Source organism: Aspergillus brasiliensis (genome assembly GCF_001889945.1).
Source record: "Aspergillus brasiliensis CBS 101740 unplaced genomic scaffold ASPBRscaffold_4, whole genome shotgun sequence".
Lineage (NCBI taxonomy): Eukaryota > Fungi > Ascomycota > Eurotiomycetes > Eurotiales > Aspergillaceae > Aspergillus > Aspergillus brasiliensis.
In genome coordinates, this window is record NW_027137445.1 from 461,106 (window position 1) to 482,908 (window position 21,803).

General features: G+C 50.4%; 7 protein-coding genes across 7 annotated transcripts; 4 read left to right on the forward strand and 3 right to left on the reverse strand.

Moving 5' to 3' along the window:
* Nucleotides 1-494: 494 nt before the first annotated feature.
* Nucleotides 495-2,691, forward strand: ASPBRDRAFT_496009 (putative ubiquitin C-terminal hydrolase Ubp8). Its single transcript, XM_067626379.1, has 7 exons — nucleotides 495-664; nucleotides 732-971; nucleotides 1,023-1,130; nucleotides 1,182-1,510; nucleotides 1,567-1,992; nucleotides 2,048-2,251; nucleotides 2,317-2,691. Exons 1-7 carry the CDS (start codon nucleotides 613-615, stop codon nucleotides 2,428-2,430), a joined length of 1,473 nt encoding a protein of 490 aa, XP_067480472.1. The 5' UTR covers nucleotides 495-612; the 3' UTR covers nucleotides 2,431-2,691.
* A 959-nt stretch (nucleotides 2,692-3,650) lies between these two features.
* Nucleotides 3,651-4,438, reverse strand: ASPBRDRAFT_40871 (40S ribosomal protein uS14). Its single transcript, XM_067624443.1, has 5 exons — nucleotides 4,395-4,438; nucleotides 4,306-4,329; nucleotides 4,132-4,174; nucleotides 3,992-4,048; nucleotides 3,651-3,730 (listed from the first exon to the last, which is right to left on the reverse strand). The coding sequence occupies exons 1-5, from the start codon at nucleotides 4,430-4,432 to the stop codon at nucleotides 3,722-3,724; spliced, it is 171 nt and encodes a 56-aa protein (XP_067480473.1). The 5' UTR covers nucleotides 4,433-4,438; the 3' UTR covers nucleotides 3,651-3,721.
* Nucleotides 4,439-5,352: 914 nt separating this feature from the next.
* ASPBRDRAFT_496610 (uncharacterized protein) lies at nucleotides 5,353-5,683 on the reverse strand. The gene has a single exon (XM_067626396.1). The coding sequence runs from the start codon at nucleotides 5,637-5,639 to the stop codon at nucleotides 5,454-5,456; it is 186 nt and encodes a 61-aa protein (XP_067480474.1). The 5' UTR covers nucleotides 5,640-5,683; the 3' UTR covers nucleotides 5,353-5,453.
* Nucleotides 5,684-11,718: 6,035 nt separating this feature from the next.
* On the forward strand, nucleotides 11,719-13,692 carry ASPBRDRAFT_28488 (Ytp1 family protein; the record flags this gene model as incomplete). The annotated part of the gene is made up of 4 exons (XM_067622512.1): nucleotides 11,719-11,980; nucleotides 12,043-12,686; nucleotides 12,743-13,444; nucleotides 13,507-13,692. 4 exons carry the CDS (start codon nucleotides 11,719-11,721, stop codon nucleotides 13,690-13,692), a joined length of 1,794 nt encoding a protein of 597 aa, XP_067480475.1.
* Nucleotides 13,693-14,600: 908 nt separating this feature from the next.
* ASPBRDRAFT_40883 (dienelactone hydrolase family protein) lies at nucleotides 14,601-15,735 on the forward strand. The gene is made up of 4 exons (XM_067624444.1): nucleotides 14,601-14,800; nucleotides 14,866-15,194; nucleotides 15,261-15,378; nucleotides 15,442-15,735. Exons 1-4 carry the CDS (start codon nucleotides 14,713-14,715, stop codon nucleotides 15,642-15,644), a joined length of 738 nt encoding a protein of 245 aa, XP_067480476.1. The 5' UTR covers nucleotides 14,601-14,712; the 3' UTR covers nucleotides 15,645-15,735.
* Nucleotides 15,736-16,376: 641 nt separating this feature from the next.
* ASPBRDRAFT_121744 (GPI-anchor transamidase subunit GAA1) lies at nucleotides 16,377-20,046 on the forward strand (the record flags this gene model as incomplete). The annotated part of the gene is made up of 11 exons (XM_067617454.1): nucleotides 16,377-16,569; nucleotides 16,630-16,767; nucleotides 16,843-16,924; nucleotides 16,979-17,044; nucleotides 17,093-17,220; nucleotides 17,273-17,476; nucleotides 17,744-17,761; nucleotides 17,932-18,223; nucleotides 18,324-18,562; nucleotides 18,628-19,496; nucleotides 19,558-20,046. 11 exons carry the CDS (start codon nucleotides 16,377-16,379, stop codon nucleotides 20,044-20,046), a joined length of 2,718 nt encoding a protein of 905 aa, XP_067480477.1.
* Nucleotides 20,047-20,437: 391 nt separating this feature from the next.
* Nucleotides 20,438-21,718, reverse strand: ASPBRDRAFT_194194 (proteasome regulatory particle lid subunit RPN9; the record flags this gene model as incomplete). Its single annotated transcript, XM_067620721.1, has 3 exons — nucleotides 20,438-21,079; nucleotides 21,145-21,380; nucleotides 21,451-21,718. The coding sequence occupies 3 exons, from the start codon at nucleotides 21,716-21,718 to the stop codon at nucleotides 20,438-20,440; spliced, it is 1,146 nt and encodes a 381-aa protein (XP_067480478.1).
* Nucleotides 21,719-21,803: the final 85 nt, after the last annotated feature.

Here is a 21,803-nt window from a genome sequence, read left to right on the forward strand (position 1 = left end):
TCTTGCATCCAGCGCCCACGGTGCCTGTTCCCAGGGACGATTTCTATTTGTATTTATAATTGACCTGCCTGTGTATTGTATTAATTAGGTCTCTGCCAGTCTATCCCACTGGGTTTGTCCTTGCACGATCCCGAACGTGAAGCCAGAGAGGGACCGAAGTGACTCGAGGGGGTTCCCGCCGTGACCAAAGTCCGATCCCGACTGAACTTGCGGAACACCCGGTGGCTGCGGAGAAACACTTGAGTGACTGTTGCCGCACTCGACATTCCACTGCTTCGGTGGCTTTGCCATTGGCACATCGTGTGAAGGTGCATCTCTCTCTTCATCCTCATTGGAGGACCTGGTGTCCCCTAGCGTACAGAGCTGATGAAATTCACGCCTGCAGAGTCCTCCAGGGTGGTCCGATCCATGGATTCCTTTTTGATCTGCAGTTGACCTGCTGAACACATCCTTATCATCTACTGTTCTCTACATTGAGAGAATAACTGTACTACTCCTAACACGCTCCTTCATCCAACTCGACCGGAAGCCTCACTCTAGGCTGAGCCAAGATAGGCTTCACGTGCGAGCTGTGACACAGTTTCACTACGCTCATTCACAAAACCCATCACAATGGCCAGCGTCCTTTCGATCTCATTGCTTTCTGAAGCCGAATTCGGCTGCGGTATGTGAAAAGCATGCGCAGAGCTGTTTCGTGGACCGCTTTGGCCCCATTACTGACCCGGTAACAGAGCATTTGGCCACGCAACTGAGCCAGGATGTGAGCACTGCAGAGCAGTTCAAGAACGCATTCATAAAAGCGCATAATTCATTAGGCCATTTCCCGCGATCGATGGAGGCATCCGCAAAGCAGAATGGTCGTCTCAAAGCCAAGGATTTTTTGAAACCAAAGTACATCTGCTTGACATGTGCTGAGGCGATGCCGGTGGGCGGCCGAAAAGCCCACACCGAGAAGACTAGCCATCAGTTCTGTAGGTGATTTCTTTGCCTTTACTCTATCGTGCTGGCTAACTCTGTCTGAGATATGGATTCGCGAGCTCGCACACTGTACTGCCAGGCTTGTGGGGATTTCGTCTATGACCATGGCCTCGAACGACTTCGGTGCTCAACAACGGAGAGTGCTCTTCAAGGTTAGCATCTGAATATATTCTCGCTCTTGCCATAGCACTAACACGACGAAGTTGCCAAGAAACGTCGCTTCAGTGATAGCTCCGCGGACGAGCTTTATATTCGGAGCAACGCCAGCAAGCGTCCTTGTGCTAAGCAAGGCGTTAGGGGCTTGTTCAACCTGGGGCAAACCTGCTATCTCAATGTCATCCTTCAGACCCTTCTGCACGATCCGATACTGAACACTTATTTCCTTGGGAACGGTCATCAGCCCCACGACTGTACTGCCTCTGACTGCGTAGGATGTGCAGTTGCGGAAGCTTTCGCGGACTTCAACAGCAGCGACAAACCGGAAGGTTTCGCGGCTCTCAATCTTCTTCTGGCATCATGGCGTGCAAGCTCTGTATGTTACCAAGGTCACTATTTACTGAGTAGTGATGCTAATGGCCATTCATATAGTCCTTGGCAGGCTATCAACAACAGGACGCCCACGAATATTACCAGTTCCTTGTCGACAAGCTTCACTCTAGCACCGAGAACCACCGAGAAGGTCATGAAAAGGGCTGCCCTTGCTTCTTTCACAAGACCTTTTACGGCAAGCTCCGAAGCAGCGTGACTTGCGACAAGTGTGGAAATGTCACACGAACGGATGATCCGATGGTGGATCTCAGTCTTGACGTTCAAGTGCAGGCGAAGAAACGCGCCATGGGTGGCACAGGAGTTCCGTCGACACCTACTCTAAGTGGATGCTTGGAAAGCTACACGTCCCCGGAGAAGCTGATGGCAGGCGTGTACAACTGCAGTCACTGCGGCGGAACACCGCAGAAGGCGACCAAACAACTGCGCATCCGGAAGTTACCCGCCATTCTGTGCATGCAACTAAAGGTACAGTTTCTTTGCAATTCAATCAGAACTATAGACGCATACTTACTCAACACAGCGCTTCGAACACACATTTTCTGTCTCGGAGAAGCTAGAAGGCAAAATCGACTTTCCACTATCGATCAACATGCTCCCTTATACCACCTGTCCGCAGGCCAAAGTTGACAGGTCCAGATTCGTATATGACCTCTCATCAGCCGTAGTCCATCAAGGCAAACTCGATGCGGGGCATTACTACGTCTACTGTCGCCAGGGCGATGATGTGAGTTCCCGACCTGCATTTCCAGTGATACCCCTTCACACTCGTTTCTAACCCTACCTTATCAGTGGATGCTCTTCAACGACGACAAAGTCACCGCCGTCACCGAGGCAGAGGTCCTCAGCGCTGACGCATATCTCTTATTCTACAACCTCCGTTCACTAGCTTCTGCGCCGCAATAGAAGCCACCTATCGTGTACCATCACACCACATCATCACATCACATTGTACTCGGGCGGCTCGCTCATCTTCTCGCATTCGGTTTCTATTCAGCGACTTGGGAGTCCACGGCTAGGAGTTGTATTATTATTGTTTGATTAGTTGGTTGCATGCATGTATGCTCAAGCAGAAGCAAGAGCCGTGGCTGGCATCCTCGATCTCGAGATGCAAGACAAGACTGGTGTTGTGAAGTTGTGTCGCTTTCTTTTCTTTGCTTGCTTTTATACGCACGGTCACTTAGATTAAAACTAGCGGGTTAGGTCTGCGCCGTGTAGCATGAGACTAACCAAGGTTGCGGAAGTGGTATACACAGCTTCTGAACTACTAGATATGGATGTCGTATACGGACAGTATGGGGTTTTATTAACGTATTATATTCATTAACCTTAAATGTGGGGTTGCGCTGAACCGACCACAAGACTGATATAGATAGATGCCTTCATGTGACTCATGAACTATATATACACTTCAGAGTTCAGATAGTCTACGCTACGTAGGTCCTAACACGGAGTTGACAACCACATATCCAGAGCAAGCAGTATAGGAAAACGGACAGTCTACCAAAAGGCAGCAAAGGCCTACGACACGATTCCGACCCAAAGCACTCACTACTACATCTTTCGAAAAGCCGAAGACACATCCAGATGGAGAGAGAGCCGCACGAGTCCAAACGACCGTCGTAACCAGCCCATCTCCAGCAGCCGCAGCCTTTCAACGGATGTATAGCAAGCATGGATGGAGCACGCACACTCCCCACCTCCCCACCTTTCAAAGGTTGCAAGTGGGGTATAAAGAAAAAGAGTAATGATCAAGATATCCTCAATTCAATTCCATTACGAATTGCAGAGTCAAAGTAAAGAAAATAGGGTATGTCAAAGACACCCTTTTTCATTGTCCACACCGGCCACAACCGAAAACACACCGTCTCTAGATCAATTATCCCATCTCTTCCTCATTTTTTAAATCTTGAAAAATTCCACACCTGAACAAAAAGGAAACACCATTTTATTTCATTCCATTGAAAAGCAAGCCCGGACGGATTTCATTGACGTTTCGAGATTTCACACACAGGTTAAAGAAGAAAAGAGGCTACCGTATCCCCCTTATTTTCTCCTCCTCCGCTAATCCCCACATATGAAGTGAGGGGATTGTTGGTGTCATTGAATTGGGTGCGTAAAAATCCGAAGCGCCGCGAGCACGTTTACCGAATCATCGTGAATAACGGAAAAATGGGATCAGAGGGGAAGATTCGATTTAACGGTACTGTTTGGGTGAAAGGTGGTGTTAGTTAGGGTCTCTTGTTTTGTCTTGTGCGTCGTGGTTGTGTCTTGTGTGTAGTCCATAGGGTCTTTTTTCTCTTCTCGTATGTCGTGTGGCATATCATCCCAAATTCCGGTCTTTCATTTCTTCTTCGTTGTCGCAAATCCCGTCTCTTTTCCGTATCCTCCTCGCCATGTCCAATGCGGATATAATGTGGTGCTGGTGCTGAAAGGTGTAATGTGTGGGTGGATGAAGAAAACCAACCTTGTGGAAACCGATGTCAGAGGACTTCTCACGGAAGCACTGACGGCAGATGTTCATCTGTTCGCAAGAGTAACCAATTAGCCACCGGTATCCCCAATAATTTCGCAATTCGCAACAAAGGAATTCGGTGATATCCATACCCCGTACTTGCGGATCAGACCGGCGCGGTGGGAGCAGACACGGCTGTATTATTCCAACACATAAATCAGCATATAACTTCCTCCAGACTTTCATGTGCCCATTTTCCTTCTCCGAAACCCCCAATCAATCCCCATATATCTTCTTCTGCTCAGGAATAATCGCGATATACGCACCAAGAACGGGAACCCTTGCCGAACCTATACAAATCACACATTCATTAGCCACACACATATCAAATTCAAAGGGCATGGGTTTTCCTTACTTGCGGGGCCGGCTGTACCAAACGGACTCGTGAGTCATCTTGAATCTGAGGCGAGAGAAACCTGGGGATGAGACGGTGTTTGGCAGGCGGTTTGTCGTCGCTGGGCGTTGAAGGGGGACGGGGATTCAACGAAAAGGTTAGGGTCGAAATTCCGTTTGTGTGTCTTTCCGGTTTCCGTGATGCGGGCTCGGACCATCTCGCTTGATGTGCCGCTAAGCCTTGTTGGGGTGTGGGAGGGTGTCAATCACGTGACTACACGGGTTTGGGGCTTTTCTTCTTTTTACTCCAGATATGTGCCTGGCTCGGAGGATGTGTTGTTCCGGCCCGATGTATATCGGCAGGGCTTAAAGGTTATCTTTCGTTTGGTATTTCAGGTATGATGATGATGTTGAATACTCGATGTATGTTGTGTGTAGATGGACTTATTACATCTTCCATTCTTGTGCTGTTGGTATACTTCACTCGTTATTGAGCAGCTTTGCTGCAGTTGTCTAATACTACTACTCCTTCATGAGTGTTGCTTCCTCTTATCACATAGGGTCCAAAGCGGATTAACCAAACCGAGACGCATAATAATGCAATGAACTCGATCTTCCTCGTCGACATATATACTAATAAAGGTTTATTGTCTACAGAATCCAAGCAGAGAATTATGCTGCACAACTCCATCACCAACGCCAACACCCAATTAACACCCTGCGACTCAATCACCCCAAAACAACCCAAAGCCGAAGTCAGTGAGTTCAACACACAAATTTATCTCGGGTCAAAACTCTATATGCTAGACACAAGAACTCTACTGCGTCGACCTGATCTACTGATTATCCAACCACCCAGCAGACGGCATACAACATAATCGGACTACAATGTACCTACTTAAACTAAGTAGGAAGCATATTTCTGGAAAGCAAGACGGTGCTCAGCTTACTACTCACGTAGTAGCTTACCCCCTGAGGTAAATACCGTGCTGAGTAATGGCCTTACTCGTTTGTACTCAGATAGTACTAGTGGGTACATAGCTAGTCTATCTACCTACCTCCTAACCGATGGAAAAGCATACTAAGCTACATGCAGTTGGTGAAAGGAAGCAAAGGAACATTGAATGATAAAGGTACAAAAAAAAAATAGAATAGAGAAGGGACAAAGAAATGGGAAAAGAAAAAGAAATCGTAAAATGGGGTCTTCATAAGGCTTAGAGCTATCGGTGCAAGGCCGGCTAGCTAGCTGGCTAGTGAGCACATGCATCAACCAATCAATAAGTTGTTCGTCGGATGGACATTATAGTTAGGACTAGCGGCTACTACAGAGTAGCTAGGTATCAGCCAGCCTTGCTATGACTTGATAGAAATTCTATGCAGTGTAACCTCCGTCTAGCTACGGAGTAGCATTCACGAGATTGAGATAGTATCTCGTAAGCTTTTACTTCATGAGTAGGCTTTACGCTTGACTGTAAATTGTAACCATAGGTATAAATAGATCATTTCAAAGTTTCCTGTATGAGATCCAATGTCCAGGTAGGTACAATGTACAAGAAGGTCTATGGACCATCAGATAATAGGGTAGTAACTACTCTGTATTCCGTACAGGGGAAATGTAATCACAAGCTAGCCTCCTCAAAACCCGAACCTCCGAACTCCGACGTGATAGACTACAATGTAGCACAATAGACAAGAAGGCCACTTGCGTTCGGGATTACCCGCTCGATTGGACCTAATAGGCGCTAAATAGTGATGATCGCAGCAGGTGCGGTACGGAGGAAGTATCCAGCATCTATCTAGTAGATCTTATTGGTGCTGTGTGGTTAAGCGATTGGTCCGTCTCGCTTGGATCACTGATGATCATGTCTGTTCTGCGTACTACCTATGTAACTAGCAGTAGTAGGATACTTTGTGTGCCTGGGTAGTTCGTTTCGGCGCCGATTTTCGGGCATTCCATTATTACTATCAGACATAGATGTACTCCGTAGTTGACCTTCATGTCGCGTGAGCCAGTTAATTAGACAAGCAATGTGTCTAGCGAACAGTCTGTCTTGTGATATGGGATTGTAGACTTGTCACTACTGCAGGAATAATCCATGTCTCGTTTCAGACTGGTAGGGGTAGGTTTGTATCTCCCCGCAGTCACCCTCCCTGTCTTTTGCGGCATGTTGCGGTCATACTCACCTTCTTTGATGGCTGTGTCGGCGGTGGGGTCAGATAGAAACGCAGAAACTGGGTCTGACATCTCGATGTAAGGGGTGTAGTTTGCAATCACTTGACCTTACTCCGTATGTATACTGCACCTTGCACATTCCTCGGCAAGTTAATGTGAACGAGTTGAATGGACGGGGAAGGCTTTGGGGGGAAATACTCTGGCTAGGGTGTCGTTGAGTAGTAGCGATAACTATACCTTGTGCGAGAAGGGCATAACGCAAAACGACATGTGAGGTAGTGTAAGCCGGATTAGCTATGAGATTTGGTATACCCAAAGTGCCAATGAGATTCGATTTTGTCCTTGGCTAGCAAAGAATCCGGGGTAATGGCTTCTCTAGCCATACAGGACTGATCTAATGAAAAGACATCTCTAGCTGAAGCGAGCGACTCTATGCCACCCGAGGAGCTGACAGGCTCTGCCAAATTGGACGACCACAATCGATTGGACCGTCTGTTGGAAGCCATCGAATTCGCTACACGAGAGCTGGCCGTTATAGTTACCCTTGACGTCGCTTAATGAATCCGTAGCTTAGTGTGGTTGCCCTCGAGCGAATCACAAAGAAAGACAGGACAGAAAAGGGAGTACCTGAACAGTCTCACCAACCAGGTCAACCGGTTAAAGCGGCACCATCCTCGGGGTGAAGCCGGAATTAGCGGCACGGAGATTATGGCCTGCCTAGTATAGTCAAGTGCTGAGCCATGGTTAGTCTCCGCTTAGAGGATGAGCTCTGCGGGCGGCATCCTCCGGCTGTTTTGCGTACGCTTGCCCAATATCAAAAAAATTCTTCGCCAATCGAACTACTTGGACCAAAGTTGCGGTGGAATCCACATGGATGGAAGAAAGTCTCCGAATTAATGAGAGCCTGATCAAAAAGCTAATTGGGCGATGCATCGGAAGTGGTCCGTCCCACTAATTACCTACACAAGTGATGAAGACCTGTAAGCTGGATGCCATATGTAAGACTGGTAAACCCCGAATGAATGGTGACATGTCATAATAATCATTGTAGTCTAGGCCTTCTCATCGATGACGGAGCTCGAAACACGACAGCTTTCGTACAAATGCCGCTACACAGATGGAGGAAACTCTGAAGAGTGCAAAGTAAGCCGACAGAGCCGGATGTGCCGAACTCGAGGTCATGGGATCGGGTCGATCTTATCAGGCCTAAAATTTTATGGCGGGTCCCGTTAAGTTTGTGTGTCGGCTTGACAGCACGGATGTCCAGCAGTCCAATACGGCAACGATTGCTGCGTAGTCTGATCCTGTTGGAAGATAGATGGACTCACTAAATAGGACAGTGGCATTCAGAAGAGAACAATGGCAGCAACCATTATCATCCCCCGTTGACTATTGTAACCATGTTGTCGACAATTACTCTATCAAGCTTCATGGCAAACCATGCCAATGACGTCAACGACATTACCGCAACAAGTAGTTAGTCAATAGTTATCCGATCCTTCTCACGATGAGTGTCGCGTCATGGGCGATGAGTCAGTGGTGGTCATACGATGCATAAGTACGGGTGCGGTGGGAAATGGGCCAGCCAGGCCTGGGAACGGTCAAAGAGAGAGTGGGTAAATACTCTAAAAGAAAACTTAGAAAAAGAGGCTCGATAATGATTGAATGATTAATGCGAGAGATCTCCGGGAAGGACGGGTGTGTCTGTAGACCGGAGGTGCGTGGATGTAAGCTAAAGGTGACGAGAATGTGCCATGGCGCATGGACGGTGTTTATGCCGCCCGGGCAGTTCATACAGCACGGAAGAGCGCGGATGTGGATTGTGAATCTCGCCCGGCGATGCCAAGCCGCGATCGTCAGTTGGGTTGTCAGAAAGAGAGCAAAGGTCGATAGATACTGGCAGAATCATACACGGGCACGGACAGGGCTAGCAATCACTAGCAAAAAAGCCCAACGTGCGAGGCCCGCTGAGTGGAGTTTGCTTCCGAGGGAAGGAGGATGCCACTAAAGCCGGCAGAGATCGACGCTTGTTGGTGTCTACAGAGTACAGGAGTAGTTAGCTAGTAGATACACAAAAAGTAGTTCAATATAAGGGTCCATATCGAGTACTCTCGAGTACTCTAGAGTTCTATGTGGCGGCGGTGTTGGTTACACCACAGTTGCACAAAGCATCGTGCTAGATGAACCCTCTCCCTGGCTGTTAACTAGTTCATGGTCGCTTGTCAGTCTAATCTCATGGGGTTTGTATAGATGGGATCGTCGCCAAACCTACTAAAAGGCCGGTCGGCGCCAGCACATCCGCGGTCTGTACCTGTCCATGGCATGCGCCGCTCTCCTCGCTTGTAGCACCAACTCCTTAGTGCAACCGCCTGCATCGCAACGTCACGCTACACTGGCATGCGCCTGAGTTGACGATCAGCCCACCAGAACCTGGAAATGGAGAAAAGTCATGGGCCAGTTGGGTACATTCCAGATGGGCCACTATTCAACCGACCTGGACAGCTATCCATCCATCTTTCGGCATGATCCTACTTCCTACATCCACTGCAGCGACTAAGGTGCCGTGCTTATGTAGCTGAAATCAACACCAACACCAATTGTAGCGGAATTGTCCAATGTAGTAGTCCGTAGGGCGAGAGACAGTTTGCCGTAGATGGTACCGATCGACCTCTGCACAAAGAGGGGTTGACTTCAGCTCGCCCTGTGGTCGCGGAGGATACTTCCTGCTTTTAGCAGTTCCCCGTTCCAGGTCCCTTCCAATATCCAGCGTGCAATAATAAGCCAGCCTTCGTGTCAGAGTACCGTGCTGCTTGCTCGTTCGCGGTCCGTTGCATATGTAGTTGGTACATGGTAGCTTGGAGCCGGTGATAGACAGATACACCAACTATGGCATCCTCCCTTTCCAAAGTCCCCACCAACTCTTACATGTAAGGGAGATAGACAGAATTCATGGCTGTCCTTTGGTGTTGTCACGAAAACCAAATCTCTCATAGATACCGTCGTCAACACAATCTATCTTGTGCAACAGCCCCTAGCCGTTCGCTCTTCACAAGCTCGAATAGCCGCCGAGACAGAGATATCTATTCGTAGGCTTGTTGCGCACCATCTTACAAGTCGCGGGAGGGCGGGATCTAAGAAATTGGACGTATCAGAATCCCTGCATGCTGGACTTCTGTTTAGTGTTGACAACCCCCGCGGTCGAATGATTGACTGCGCCTTTCGGAAGACTGTCAGACGGACAGGAAGGGATGGATAGAGGCATGGCATGAGCGTCCCGGCATAACTAATACTGACTATCACTACGGAGGACTGCGTGGAGACGAGATCGGAGCCAAACGGCGTACAGGCCACTGCCAGACACGCAGATGAAGGTGGACCGGCATAGTTAGTAGTCTCATGCACTTGCAGCCTTGTTGACCCTTTCGCTAATAGTGCTTCTTTGCGATTCTAGTATCTATTGCGAGAAAGGCCTGCTGTCCCGCAGCATTAGTAATATATCCGCTGAGGGGCCATGAAGGCCTCAAGAAGGCTAAGAAGCAGGAAGAAAAAGTCCCGAAAACAGGCGAACAGCATCCCGAAGTGGATGGAGAACAAGAAGGGAGCATCCACTGGTCCGCTCTAGGCCACACGCTAAAAGTCCGGTACCTTGGGATGAGGTCATTTCCCATGGCGCGTCAGCGCACCGTGACCTGGAAGTCAAGTACTTACTGAGTGACTTAGTGACTATCCTCCCGGTCGCTCCGGACTCCCGAGATCCCAACTTTGCCAAGAAGAGTAATTTTCTTTTTGCTTTCTCTGATTTTCTTTGGGTAAATCCCTTTCCTAGGCTCCTTTTTCGTGCCCCTCTTCGGCTATATTGAAAATGGTTCATATGATTGAAGAGGAAACAGGCACTTCCCTTGTTGCCATTATGAAGTGCTTCCTCTCCCATTCAACACATTCAACAAGGTGTGCATAAGTTTCCACCCCCAGCAAGATGCATCGTGAGTCAGTCAGAGAGCTCGTGATCCGGAGCGGGCTTTTGCTATTACTAGTAGTAAGCGATGAATGTTGGAAGGAAAAGGAAGTAAGATGGAAGGGAGGGATTGGCTGACAGGCGAAAAGATCCCGAAAAGTGTAAAAGGGAAATAGAAAGGGAAAGAAAGTCATTTTTTCCTGAATGGAAGAGGAAATAAAGTTCCAGGCATTTGGAGGCGGTGATTAGTCCAAAAAGAATGATCGACTCCATTTGCTGGATGACTTCGGGAGGCATGAGTGGTGGTACCAGCGTTCTCAGCACGACACCTCATGATGACGATGAAAGCCTTGAAGGATCGAGCTATATCATGAGCCATAGCCTCAACGTGGACTCCAAAAGTGTCTTGCTAATCATCATCACTCTTATTCTTTGCAAAACAAGAAGAAACCAAACGAATATAGGAGACAGAAGTCAAGCAAACAAGAACAAAGCAGCAAGTGAGATCACAAATCCGACTGGGTGAACAGCGTCACTCCTGGGGGGTCTTTTTTTTTTCCCATATTTCCTTTTCCTTTACTAGCGCGAGGGTGCCAGAGAAGTAACTCCACTTTCGGCACACGGAGCTTTGGAGAGCTCCAGCAGGACCGCTTGTTTCCACGGCCTCTCGGCCTTGTTGCATCCTATCCCCGCCAGCTCCGAAGGAAGGAGAGCTGCGAACACAAGGCGCAAAGGGAAAAAAAAAGGGAAAAAATTAAGTCATGAGTAATGATTAAATAAAAAGTCTCGCGCGACCCTCTCTGGCAAACCCTCCGGTCTTCAGCCTTCCGTCTCGTCTCTCTAACTGTATGATCCACCGTTGGCCGGCTGGGTTTCCTTATACTTATACTTCCTGCCCTCCTCCTTTTCTACGACCGTCCGCTGCTTCCATACTTCTTCAGCCCTACCGACCTGTCTCCCCGACGTATTCCCACGTACTGCCCTCCGCCAGCTGGTAGCCGCGCCCATCCGCATCCCAGCTACCCAGCTACCCAGCTTCCTTGTACAAATTTCTCCTGCCATCTCGTTTGCGACAAGTCGAGCTGGGAGTTGGCTTGGTCTCTTAAGTCGTCTCTCTGTGCTCGCACTTGACTTCAACTCGTCGCACGTCACAGAGATATAGTCTCCTTATTTTTATTTGGTTTTCTCGTCTGTAATATTATAGAAGCTCCTCCCCTCATGTGGCAGCGAGCTTCCCGTGCCGCACTTGCGGCAGCTTTCCTTCTCGTCTCTGTTGCGAATGCGCTTCCCCATGGAGATGATGAAGCGATGGACATGGACATGGGTATGGACATGAGCCACAGCGAGTCCACCCATGAATCGCCCACAGAGGCAAATGACGACTCCCCCATGAGCTACTTCGCGTATGGGAAACACGGCACCGCGATTGCGGTTCACATCGGTCTGATGATTCTCGCCTGGTGCTTCATTCTGCCAACAGGTATAGCTTATTCTTACTTATCTTTTCACAAATGCACCGCAAACTAACATTCGCAATCACAGCGGTCATGTTCAGTGTCGCACGGTCACGTTTCGCCTTGCCGTCGCAATTCCTTTTCCTGGTATGCAACGCGGTGGGATTGCTTATCGGAATCATCTACAACAGCCAAACCCCCGATTTGTATGAGAACAACGCTCATCACAAGATTGGATGGATCGCGACCTGGGTCATGAGCGCACAGGTGATCATGTCGTTGATCTTTGCCTATGCTGGCAGAGGCGAGTCGGAATCGACTTCATATGAGCGCGCAGCGTTCCTTCCTGTTTCTACCGATGAGATGGAGAGCCCCCAGACGTACTCTGCTATTCGCCATTCGTACCGCTGGTCGCGCGACAGTGGGCAGGGCACGGAGAGAAACTCCTCTTCCCTCCACAGTCGCCCTGGTTCGCCGTCTTGCGCGTCGCATTCGGATGAGTATGACGGCTTTGAAAAGCCTGAGGATCCGATGCCCGAACCCTCGCCCCAACCGCGCGGTTGGTTCCGCGTCCCCTTCGCCGACCGATTCCTTGCAAGCCGTGTACCTCGTCTGGTCTCCAACAGAGCGCTTCGCATTATCTCGAACATCTATGCTGTTATCGACAGGATCATCTTGCCCTTTGGCTTCGTCGCTATCGCAACAGGTGGTGTGACTTATGGCGGTCTCATGGTAAGCTTCTAGGCAATGGGTTGCTTCGATAACATTTTGCTAACGCGTGTTCGCAGAGAGGCAAGGAGGTCTTCAACGGACTTGCCCACTTTATCAAAGGAGGTATCTTTTTCTGGTATGGTCTTCTGACTCTGGGTCGTATGCTCGGCTGCTGGGCCGACCTGGGCTGGGCTTGGAACGTGAAGCCGTCCAGTCCCATTGTCGGTAAATGGAAGGCCAAAATGCCCACGGGTGAATTCACCGAATCGTTTGTGATCTTCCTCTACGGCGTTACCAACGTCTTCTTGGAGCACCTTACCAGTTGGGGTGGCGCATGGACCGCCACCGACCTGGAGCATGTGTCCATTTCCATCATGTTCTTCGGTGGTGGTCTTTGCGGTATGCTGTTCGAGTCGAAGCGCGTCAAAGGCTGGTTGAACAGCACGGTTCTTCAGTACCCCTCCCACATGAGTGCCCACACGTCGACAGATACCGCATGGCAGCTCCCTGACACCCAGGGGGTGTCACTGAACCCTATGCCTGCGCTGGTCATCCTGCTGCTGGGTATGATGATGGGCTCGCACCACCAGGACAGTATGGTGTCCACCATGGTGCACAAGCAGTGGGGTAACCTCCTTGTCGGCTTTGCACTGGCTCGTGGTATGACCTATGTCATCATGTACCTCAAGCCTCCGACTTCTTACCTCCCATCTCGCCCGCCAACCGAGATCATCGCTGCTTTCTGCTTGATTTCGGGTGGCTTGGTTTTCATGCTTAGTGTAAGTCCAGCAAAGGAGGCGCAAATCGTACACAGGACATCTCGGCTAACTCTTAAGGATAGACCCGAAGCGTGATCCAAACCCTGGAGTATTATGACCTCGACGCGATGTTTGTCTTCACAGTCACTATGGGACTGACCGCCTTTATCATGTCGTGCGAAATTCTCTCCATTGCCCTGAAGGCCTGGGCGGTGAAGCGGGAGTCGCGCCCTGCGCTGCCGCCATTCCAATTCCCGGCCTCCGCCTGATTTTATTCAGGTCTTCCGTTCTGCCGGAATTTATCTGACTCTTTACGAGTGCTGTGACGATACCCAGATAGGCAAAACCAACAAATCCCCAACCAAAAACAACCAACCAAAGAAAAAAACCATCTGCTTTTGACAGCATTATACCCCCTACAACATTTGATTTTCTTCGGCCTGATGTCACGGCTCGGACATTCGGGTGACGATCATAATACGATCATATATACCACGGCCTTGTCTATGACTCTCTGTTTATCTCTGATGTGCCCCCGTGTTAATGAATGATATCCCTGTGATGGAAGGATAATGAGGTGATTTATGAATTTCCTAGTTCTACCGATATAATGAATGAACAATATAACATTGTATATGGACTATTTGTATTTGAAGATTCACTCTAATGTACCCATGACCTCTTCTGAACCTGAGCTATAATGCCACAAATCCCTTCTCCTGAATCCCGCTAGGTGCAGATCATTCCTTCACACTACAACATACGGTGGAGGTTAATCCCGGGGTTAAAAAACTCGCTAAAGTCCGAACCGCCCGACGAAGCTTAACCAAAAAGCATGACGCCCGACGTCGGCGAGGATTGCGGGTCGGCAAACGCTCGGGGGGGAAGCGGGCGGGGGGCGTTCTCAAGGTACACGAACCGCCACCCGGTGAATTTTAGTATTCTTCACCAGAGATACTATTGGTAGCCTGTACTTGACCACCATTGCTTTTATGGCTGTAACATAGGTTCCTGTGAATTGGATAGGATGTATAGCCAATTGATTGGGCGGTGTCGGACATCCTACCGTGTCATTCAGGCATTAGTAATTGGATGAGGGGCAACAAGTGGGGAGGGTGAATTTTGGGGACAGAAGACGGTAGTTCAAGGTGAATGCCGGTCATTTGGGGCAAAGTCCTGTGGATATATCTAGACGCCCTTCCCTCCCTTGACATCCTTGTCATTATAACTCTTCCATATACCTCATTGTCTATACCTCCCCAATCCACCAACCACAACCATCCGTCATCATGGCCTCTAACCCTCCCGGAGCTTGCTGTGCCCAGGGCTTCAAGCACGAAGGCACCCCTGTCGGTGAAGTCAAGAAGATTAACAACAGTATGTCCTTCAACTGGATCTTTCGGGAACCATATCCCTCTCCTAACACCGTCTTTTGCAAACAGTCGACACCTACATTGTCTACCCCAAGGACAACAAGACCCCTGAGAAGGCTGTCCTCTTCCTGAGCGACATCTTCGGTCTCTTTAACAACGCTAAGCTCCTCGCCGATGAGTTCGCCAACAACGGATACCTGTGTGTCCTCCCCGACCTGTTCGGCGGCGACTCCGTCGACCCCGCCGCCATGGAGTCCGGCAAGTTCGACATTGGCGCTTGGTTCCCCAACCACCAGCCCGCCAACGTCGACCCCATCGTCGAGTCGACCATCAAGTACATCAAGGGAGACTTGGGCGTCAAGCGCATCGGCGCTGTCGGTTACTGCTTCGGTGCCAAGGTGCGTTGGATCCCACTTTCCCTGAAAGATATATTGCGATCAGTTGCTAATCAGGCTCGTTTCTAGTACGTCTGCCGCTTCATGAAGGACGGCCAGATCGACGTTGGTTTCAACGCCCACCCCTCTTTCGTCACCCACGAGGAGCTCGGCGCCATCCAGGGCCCTCTGTCCATTGCTGCTGCTCGTAAGTGGAACCCTCCTCTGCAACGCGTGCGAGGGCGCGCATGCTGACTTTGGTTTGAACCAGAAATCGACAACATCTTCACCACCCAGCTCCGTCACGAGTCTGAGGACACCCTCATCAAGACTGGCAAGCCCTGGCAGATCAACCTGTACAGCGGTGTCTCCCACGGCTTCGCTGTCCGCGCTGACCTGAGCGTCCCTCACTTCAAGTGGTCCAAGGAGCAGGCTTTTTGCCAGGCCGTCAACTGGTTCAAGCAGTACCTGTAAATTCGCGAGGTAGATAATTAGCGGCTTCTTCTGTACATGTTACCATTAGTTAAATAATGAACCGGCATGAGGCATGATAATTGTGAAAATCCGTCAAGGCTATAGAACATTGTAGAGTTACTCCGTAAAGCACGAAGGAACGATAAGCGTTATCGTCCACGTGACCCTGGAGGATCCGCGCTTGAAGAGAAAAGGCGAGACCAGATCAGCCTTCAATTTAAGAGCAATCAGATCCAGCCACCCCCGGAAAGCACTAAAGTAGTGCCTCTGCTCTCTTCCCTGGGGCTGTCTGGCCTTATCTTTTTAGATTATTGTTTCCCGCAATCTTTCTGTGCTGTCTCGAGTTCCATCTGTTGGCTTGTTTCATCTTGGCTCAACTCCCGTCGCGTGTATACCCGGACTTTGCGTGCATTGCATCCCGTGGCTTCAAAACGAGTCATTGCCCATGATTCAACTTCCTGAGGTCCCTCATCAAAACTAACAGAAACACCATCACTCGAATTGTCCTACCCGGGTTCGCTCCTTTCTATTACCCTACGAGACATTTGTCAAGCTCTCGTGGCCATTCTATCGCTCCCTAGCCTCCGCCAGTCCCGTGCTGCACATTGCACCCTCGAACTCCCACGGCACCTTCATTGATAGATTCACCCCCTCGATACTATCGACTTTTATCTACCGTTGTACTTAACTCGTCTTTATATATCGTCTTGCTACGGCCATTCGCCCTCGACCATGGCCACTCCCGCCGCCCTTCCGCCGCTACCCTTTAACCCGTCCAGGGTACGATCTTACGTCCTCCGCCTACCTCTTTTTACCCGGCTCGTGCTCCTAGCCATTATTGTATTCTGGCTGCTGGAACTGCAGACAATTTGGAGCGTGGTACAATGGGGCTCCGTGATACCGGAGGAGGTTGGATTCGGCACCAGTATGTCTCTTCGGGCACACGTGGCCTTGCAAGTACAGCCAGGTTCTGACTTTAGAACAGTGTACCGTCTTAACACCTACCCTTTCATTCACCTGGGTTTCTTTCATGCCCTCTTGAATATACTGGCTCTCACGCCCCTGTTGGAGCGCTTTGAGGCCGAGCATGGCACATTGACTGCCGTTGCGCTGTTTATTGGGCGTGAGTCTGCTTCTTACCATGCTCTAGAATAGACCAGCGGATGTGTGCTAACTTGGATGTCTGCTTCTTGTTTAGCTCTCTCTACGCTCCCTGCAGGCATTTATATTCTGATTGAGAAGTTTGTTTTGCATAGTAACACTGCAGTCGTGGGTTCAAGGTGAGTGCTCTGTGGCATCTCGGGATTGTAAGTTGGTATCTAATGGGTATTCAGTATCTGGGTCTTCCTTCTCCTGGGCTCTGAGTCCATTCGGACCTTCAAATCCAACCCTTACTTCAGGTATGTTCGAGCACGAGTCTCTACTTCAAGGGTTCCCGGCTAATGCAGCTTCAGCCTCGGGACAACCAAGATCCCCACGTGGACGTCGCCCCTGTTCGCCTGCGCTCTTGTCTCGATCCTGGTTCCTAACACCAGCTTCCTTGGCCATTTATGCGCCATCCTGGTTGGCTACTTGCGTGAGTAATTGATGTTCTGTAGGCCTCCGTTCGCCGCTAATCCGCTCGACAGTCGGGCTTGGGGTCCTCAAGATCTTCGTTCCCCCGGAGAAGGTTCTGAGATGGATTGAGGGTAAACTCAATTTGCTCGGAAGGCTGCCACACTATGTGTCAGTGGACCAGAAGACGTACGGCCGTTATGGTGTTCTTCCAACGACTACCACCGGCGGAGAAAGGGGAACCCCGATGAGCTTCCTCGGCTCATCGCAACGCCTTGGTCCGTGAGGACTAAAGACTACCTAAAGTTATACCTAAGTTGATACATTCTTGTGCATATTTAATTAGCATTATACGGCATTCAATAGTGACTCGCTATCATGCGGGGAAAGCAAATAATACTGAATCCAGGGGAAGTTGTGCAGGTGGTCTATAGCGGTTGACGTAAATTTGCGGGCAGATCATTAGTGCTCCGTAGCGGCGGTAGAACATCTTCCTCCGATCAAGCACCACCATCACCATGGGATATGGTTCACGAATGCTTCAGATCCCATGGCCTTGAAATGTAAGATATCTATTTAATTCCCACTCTTAAAGCTCTATTCACGATTTCGTTGCCCACTTTCTGCCTTGCCCTCCCTCCAGCTTCGTGCTACTCACCCTCCACCTTACCCCGGATTGTCGCGAAGGACACATCAAACGAGATCAGACCACGCTGACAGATATTCCTAACAGCTGCGATCCGCAAAGTGCGGAGTAACCCTCACTTCCTCTTCGTGCACCTACCGCACATCCTCTCCTTCATTTGCATTGTCGCCGGCGTTGTTTGGCTCCTCCTTCTCCCCCTCAACGACTACTCCCGACAGACCTACATCTCGGAGAACGCGCTCCTGCCCGGCCAAGTCCACGCCTACTTCTCCGGTAGCGAGCAGCACATCTTTCGCGGATACAAGAAGGAGCTAGAGGGTGTACTTGAAGGACAGACTGGCGAGGGACAGGAAGCATGGAATGATGCCTTTACTCCTGCGTATGTTGCTGAAGTCAACCTCCGCACCGCCGCGGATGACGCTTTTCCAATGTGGCTGGATGGGGTCGCGTTGCTAACTGGACATGTAATGTTGCTTTAGGGTGTCCGATAAAATCCAATCGATTCTGAAAACTACCGGGTTGAAAGTTGCTACGCAGAACTACGAATACACGTCGTCGGGGATCACGCATCAGGGACAGAATGTCTACGCTATCATTCAGGCGCCGCGTGGAGATGCCACCGAAGCTATTGTGCTCGTGGCGGCGTGGAAGACCGTGGAGGATGAGCTGAACTTGAATGGTGTTACTCTTGCGCTGACGCTGGCGAGATACTTTAAGCGTGAGTGGCTTGCCTTGTTTGTAATACTGGGATGTGGTATGGTATGCTAACTGGTTCCGGTACAGGGTGGTCGCTGTGGTCGAAGGATATCATTTTCTTGTTCCCGCCAGACAGTAAGGCAGGCACTCAGGCGTGGATTGACGCATACCATGACATGCAGCCGGCGTTTGTGCAGCCCCTTCCCTTAAAGAGCGGTGCTTTGCAGGGAGGTTTGGTGGTTGAATACCCGTTTGACCATCGGTTCGAGTCCCTGCATATCCTCTACGACGGCGTCAATGGTCAGTTGCCCAATTTGGATCTGTTCAATACGGCTATATCTATCACCGGTGGGCAGATGGGCATCGGAACCCATCTGCAGGAAATGTGGAATCACGATGATAGTTATGAGATGCGGTTGCAGACTATCATGAGGGGGATGGTTAAGCAGGGCTTTGGCTACGCGACAGGACCTCACAGCAGTTTCATGCCATATCACATTGATGCTATCACCCTCCAGACGAAGGGCGAGGGCTGGCAGGATGAGATGGCGCTGGGCCGCACAGTCGAGAGTCTCTGCCGCAGTCTGAACAACCTCCTTGAACACCTGCACCAGAGTTTCTTCTTCTACCTTCTCATGCAGACCAACCGATTCGTCAGCATCGGCACATATCTCCCCAGCGCGATGCTGATTGCTGGTAACTTCACCATCATGGCAATCGCCCTCTGGCTCAGGACAGGCTACTACCCAGGCTCTCAGCAGGCCTCGAAGCCCACGAAAGAGCCAATTGCAACCACAACTACAGAGAAGCACGACGGCAAGCAAGCACCACCCGCGAACGCAGACACCAGCAACAACATCATAGAACGTCAGCTGGCCCTCCCACTCACTCTCGTCGTCGGCCTCCATCTTCTCGGTCTAATCCCTCTCTACATCTTCAACAACATCTCCCACCAGGTTCGTATCCCTTATCCCCTCTCATTCAGAGACTAAATTCCTCACTAACACCCACCCCCAGTACTACGAAACCGCAACATACACCAGCATCCTCGCAAACCTGATCCTCCCCATCCTCCTATCCGCCACCCTATCCCACACCTTCACCCCTCACCCGCAACAATATCACCTCATTAAATCCTTCTCCCTCCTCATCCTCGGCCTCTTCCTCTCCACCCTCGCAACCCTCAACTTCTCCCTCTCCTTCATGATCGGCCTCCTCTGCGCCCCTCTAAGCTTCATCCACCGCATCAACCCGCAAACCACCTCCCGACCCCTCAGATACATTCTCAGTACGCTGGCTCTGGCGCTCCTGAATGTACTCTCCCCGCCTTTCGTGCTGCTAGCAGCATGCTGGTACTTCGGAGCTGATGTCGAGACTGTCTTGACGCAGGCTGCTTTCGGATGGGATGTTTGGGGCGTGTGGACGCAGGTCGTTGTTTGGTGTGTTTGGTGGCCTGCTTGGGTGGCGGGGTGTGCGTTGGTGGGATTTTCGTTGTTTTCGTCTTGATTTAGTGATATGGATGGTTTTCTATGTGATGTGATGTGGTGTGATTTTTTCGGGAAGTAGGAACTTACTGGTGTGGTATGGTTTAGGGAATTACTAGGTCATTTGTCGATTAAAGATAGATGATGGGTAGAAAGCGAGATATGGACGGACGGATCCGTCACTTTCGGAATTTGTATTATAGATATGCTTTTATGTATAGGCTTGAAATTTGCATTACAGCAGGTTGGAGCTAGTGGTGCTTCGTAGATCTCAATTATAATGAGGTTCTAGTACTTGTTCGTACATACATTGCATGGTAAGGTAACTCTTTTTACCCAAGTCAGGACAGGACTAATCATAAGAAACAGAAGGCGGTTTAAAGGTACTAAGGGAAAAGATGGAAGCAGGCAAACTATGCAGCCCACACATCTTTTCCAACGCCCTCGATCCAGTGACCCAGCTGGTTGACACCAGCATCCCAGTCCTTCAGACGGTTCCGCATGCCCTCAATCTGCTTCATATCCAGCACCTTCGGCTGCACCCAGTTGATCTGGGCGACCTGAGCCACCTGATCGATGGCACCCTTGAGCAGGCCCAGCGACAGCGCCTTCATGATCAGATGCTCGATCTCCTGGGGCTTGACCTTCGTTTCGGCGGAGATGGACGAGAAAGTCAGGTTGCGGTCGTGCGGGGGCCGGCGGAAGACCATCTCCGTCAGCGCGGACAGGGAGATCTTCTGGTACAGGAAAATGCGGTGCTGCTCGAGCAGCTGGTTCTTGGAGATGTTTCCGGCGAGGACGTCATAGGCGGTTAGGTCGCCGCGGTTGAAGGCGAACAGGAGCTCGCGCAGCCAGCTGTGCGGCGTCTCGGTGAGGGAGTCCAGGATCGGGTGCAGGAGCAATTCACCGAAGTTATAGATGCTGTCGGAGACGAGAGCAGCCACGCTGAGGTTGTATGCGCGGGAGACACGCTCGGCTTCGCTGAGATCCTCGAGGTTGATGCAGGCGAGGTAGAGGAGGGCGTTCTTGTAGAAGGAGGCGAATTCTTGTTTGGCCTGGAGGATGGAGGAGAAGGGTTAGTTGAGTCCCAGGTAGTGGGTGCGGGGAGGGGGGCGCCTACGTGGTAGTAGTCCGCGTTGACTTTGTAGAAGGATGCGTGCACCACGGTCTCCACGGAGTCAAACGTGTCCAGCACCTTCTGGCATGTCTCCAGGTCCTTCTGTGCACCGTTCAGGTCTTGTAGCCGTTGCTTGACGTTGGCGACATCGGCGAGGGCGTAAGTGTAAGCATCTTGTGACTCGGGCTTGTTCACTTTGTCTGCCAGCGATGTGAGGAAGGTGAGGCGTTCTTGATCATCTGGTTGCTATAGCGTTAGCGATGGCTTCGGCTTGCGAAAGACCCAGGAGCGATCAGCTGGGATACGAACTTGAACATTCTGTTGACGCCATCAACCCCAGCGAGACGAACTTGAGCTGATTGATTCTGTCGGCGAAGCTGAGGACAAAACTCTTGAATATCGGTAGTCGCTGAGCGGCGCTTTCTGGTAGTCGGAAGAACTCAATCAAGGAATCCGTAAGCTGATGCCATAGTTTGCGTTCCCAGTAATCTTCGAAGCTCAAGAAATAGGCCTGGCAGTGCTCGGGAGCTTGCTGCAGCTGGTCAGCAAGGAAGTCGGAGATCCGTTGGTTCTCCATGATGGAGGGAAATTAGGAAATGCGGCGTGAGGTCTAGAATACGATGAACGAAAGACCGGAAGAAGTGAGAAGGCGAATGGACGTA